The sequence below is a fragment of the Patiria miniata genome, unplaced genomic scaffold (genome assembly GCF_015706575.1).
Source record: "Patiria miniata isolate m_02_andy unplaced genomic scaffold, ASM1570657v1 HiC_scaffold_26, whole genome shotgun sequence".
NCBI lineage: Eukaryota > Metazoa > Echinodermata > Asteroidea > Valvatida > Asterinidae > Patiria > Patiria miniata.
In genome coordinates, this window is record NW_024037065.1 from 5,414,976 (window position 1) to 5,418,295 (window position 3,320).

The 3,320-nt window shown below is 40.2% G+C and overlaps 1 protein-coding gene across 1 annotated transcript; it reads right to left on the bottom strand.

Annotated features, from left to right (window-relative positions):
- Positions 1–2,531: 2,531 nt before the first annotated feature.
- LOC119733892 (vicilin-like seed storage protein At2g18540) lies at positions 2,532–2,873 on the bottom strand. The gene has a single exon (XM_038207255.1). The coding sequence runs from the start codon at positions 2,871–2,873 to the stop codon at positions 2,532–2,534; it is 342 nt and encodes a 113-aa protein (XP_038063183.1).
- Between the last annotated feature and the right edge of the window lie 447 nt (positions 2,874–3,320).

The window sequence follows — 3,320 nt, forward strand, 5'->3', positions numbered from 1 at the left end:
ACTATAAACATAACAACGGACAAATCCTATGCCCTTATAAAAATAATACGACTATAGGCAATTACGTCTGCCTGTTCAAAAACATATCACTACGTTAGGCAATTCTGTCTGCCGGTAGTTTCTCAAATATAAACACGACTAGGCAATTCCGTCTGCCAGTCCAAATGTCTCGCTAAGTCAAGGCCTCTGACGGATCTGCCAGTAGTTTCTTGAATCTGCTTAGCTCCTGAGATAACTTAGATGACCTTAGATTAGTTTATCCAGCTTCTCCATTCCGATAATAAGTGACTTACAAAGTGTCCTCCAAATTCGGCTCCTCACTTGGTTCCTCTGCTCCTCAACTCCTTAACTGGCTCCTCTGCTGGCTCCTCAGCTCCTCAATTACTCCTCAGTTTCTTAATTCCAAACCTCCCTAACTTAAATTATAATAACTATTTTTCCCCAGTGAATCTGCACGCTAATGTAAACATTAAACCGGCTCTGTACGTGCCTTTTAGCTCCCTCACAAGCTCCTCTGCTCCTCGACGTCTCAGAGATAGCAGTACAACTACAACTTGACAAACTCAGCAGTACAAATACAACTTGACATATTCAGAACTAAATCACCCGAACCCCGAATTCACACAAATCTGCCCTATTTATACTCTTTGGTTCGCGCGCCTTACACACAGACTGCCCGTACGCGTAATAAATAAGCCACGCCCAGTCATCTGAAAAATCAATAATTTATGCTGTACATTCAGCACTCAAAGTATACAAATAATCATTAAATCCTAAGCTTTCATTTACACATGACCTAATTTCATTGATAAAAATCCAGTGATGTCATACTCATGAATATTCATGAAGCATTTCAGGCCTTGGCAGACGAAATCACTGCAAATTTCGGTAAATAATTGCCTACTGAAATATTTTCTGCCAAAAACTTAATCTCAGTGTTGAAATGGGTAAAGATAAAGGAAATGCAACTTTCTGCTCTATAAATCTCGGTTTTATAATCAAAAATCAGAAATATTCTTTAAAAGCTTTAGGCCAATCCGAACAGATTTTAGAAACAAGGATGCAGCCATGTTGAATTTACCCTAACTCTATTTTTAGCACACACAAACACATGGCAGTGGCAGTGCATGAAAACAGCTGACGTTTGGTCAATACTAGCGATAAAATAAGTCATCAAATAGTTATAAAAGTGGATGGAACCTAATAAAAACTTACCCAGGCGTACGGGTGAGTCTAAGAAAATGACCAGAGTGGCATTTTCGTCACACAGCCCTCCCCTAAGATGTTGCTGTCCTCAGCTAGTTAAATTATGTACAAATATTTAAAATGAAACTTATTAATTTAAATAAAACTTTAAAAGGCCACAACTTTAAATACTGCATCCTACTAGGCATTATGTACTTACATGTTTCAGAAATAAGCTTATGAAACCTAAAGACTAAATCAATGAAATGAATCTTTAAAAATTGCGAAAAGAAAACACTGTAATTAGGCAATATTTACATTACAATAAATTGTCTTGAAGCTCCCTGAGAACTTTTTGTCTCAACAATAACCTACATGCTTAATCAGATAATACACTTTCAACCAAATTCGCCATTCCAAACGGGCCTATTGAAAATATTAAACAGCTAGATAAGAACAACATTTCAGGATCTTGTGACCAACTATTCTCAACCTCAGACCTGAGAAGGCACAGAAAAAATTAATATTCTGGCCTGCGTTTAAAAGTCTAAGATATTATCAATTTAAATCAAATCTAGTTTTATACAGAGATAATTTAGATCGCATACATTTAATACACTCGTCTCCCTGCTACTAGCACATCACCTTTACGCATAAATTAAAACTAATTATCTGAAAACCAGAAAATGGGTTAATCCGTCTAATCACAAAACATCAAGTTGGTTAGAAACATATTCGGGTAAATCCGATTCAACTATCTTTAGGTACATTACAATCGATCTTCAAATTTATACATTGAAAAGCTGTCATACATGTCATATCATTTCCTTTGACACACTTTTCTGTCCAAAACTTACAATTTTTTTCCGCAACACTAGAAATTTAGATTAAATTAACTTTATACATTTTTTAGGATAACAATATTTATAATTCTTCATCTTTTCTACCCGATGTACCTGCTCCTTATTCTTCTCCCTTCCTTGCTTGCATCTCGTATGTCCTCTCGGTCACCTCTGTTGCCATAACCCTTCCGCTCACGGTGTACGTGGTCCGAATGTGTTTCTCTGTAATCTTCACCACCCCCTTCATGACATCCTTCCATGGCATGTTTCTCCACTTGCATTTTCGCTTTACATGTACTTCGTGGACTTCCTCTTCTTCCTCTTCTTCCTCATCACTTTCCCCCTCGCTGCTGTCTCCTCCACTGCTCTCCTCTTCACTGCTCTCCTCTTCATTGCTCTTCATCATGGTCTGTAGCTTGGTTCCCCTTGGTTTGCCAGAAATAGGGAGGATCGGCTCAGTCTCGGCCTCAGCGATTTCCAACTCCCTCCCCACATCTGAGGCCATTAACAAAATGGCGGCATCTCTTCTTCATCTTCGTCCTCCTCCTCCTCCTGCATTCCCTCTCCTGCCCTGCTACTCACTCCATTCCATTCCTCCTGCTGCTCCTCTGATATCCCTGTCTTGCTCTTTTCTCTCTTCTTCTCCTCATTTTCCCGTGCTCGCCTTTCCACGACTTTTCCTTTCTTCTCCTTGGGTTCCCGTCCTTTCTGCTCCTCACGTTCCCGGCCTCTCTGCTCCTTGTGTTCCTGTCCTTTGTGTTTCCTTCTTCTCATGCTCTTTCTGCTCCTTGTGTTCCTGTCCTCTCTGCTACGTGTGTTCCCGTCCTTTTCTCTCTTTCTTCTCATGGTCTTCCTGCGCCCGATCTTTCATTCTTCCATTCCATTCCTGTCTTGACTCGTTTCTGTTCTCCTCTCTTCTGTAATTCTGTATTGGCCGCCTGGTCATCCATGGCTTGATTTGTTTAATCCTGGCATTCACTACGCTTACGTCCGCAGTGCACCTTACATGGGTAGCCTCATAATGTCTCTTCAAGTTCCCTCTCCTACCATAACTGAGGGGACACCTCCCGCATTGAAACCTTTCCTGGTATCCCAGAAATGTTGATTTATGTCGGTCGTAGTTGAACCTCTTGCCAAAGCAAAGGCCACACATCTTACATTCGAATACTCGTCGGTCACTTGGGATTTCTTGAAGGTCCTGGAGTTTTTTTGCCATGGCTATCTTTTTACGGAAAAAAAACAAGTGGAAAAGAAAAAAAAGAGTTAGGATCATTATTTGAATACTACTCATTG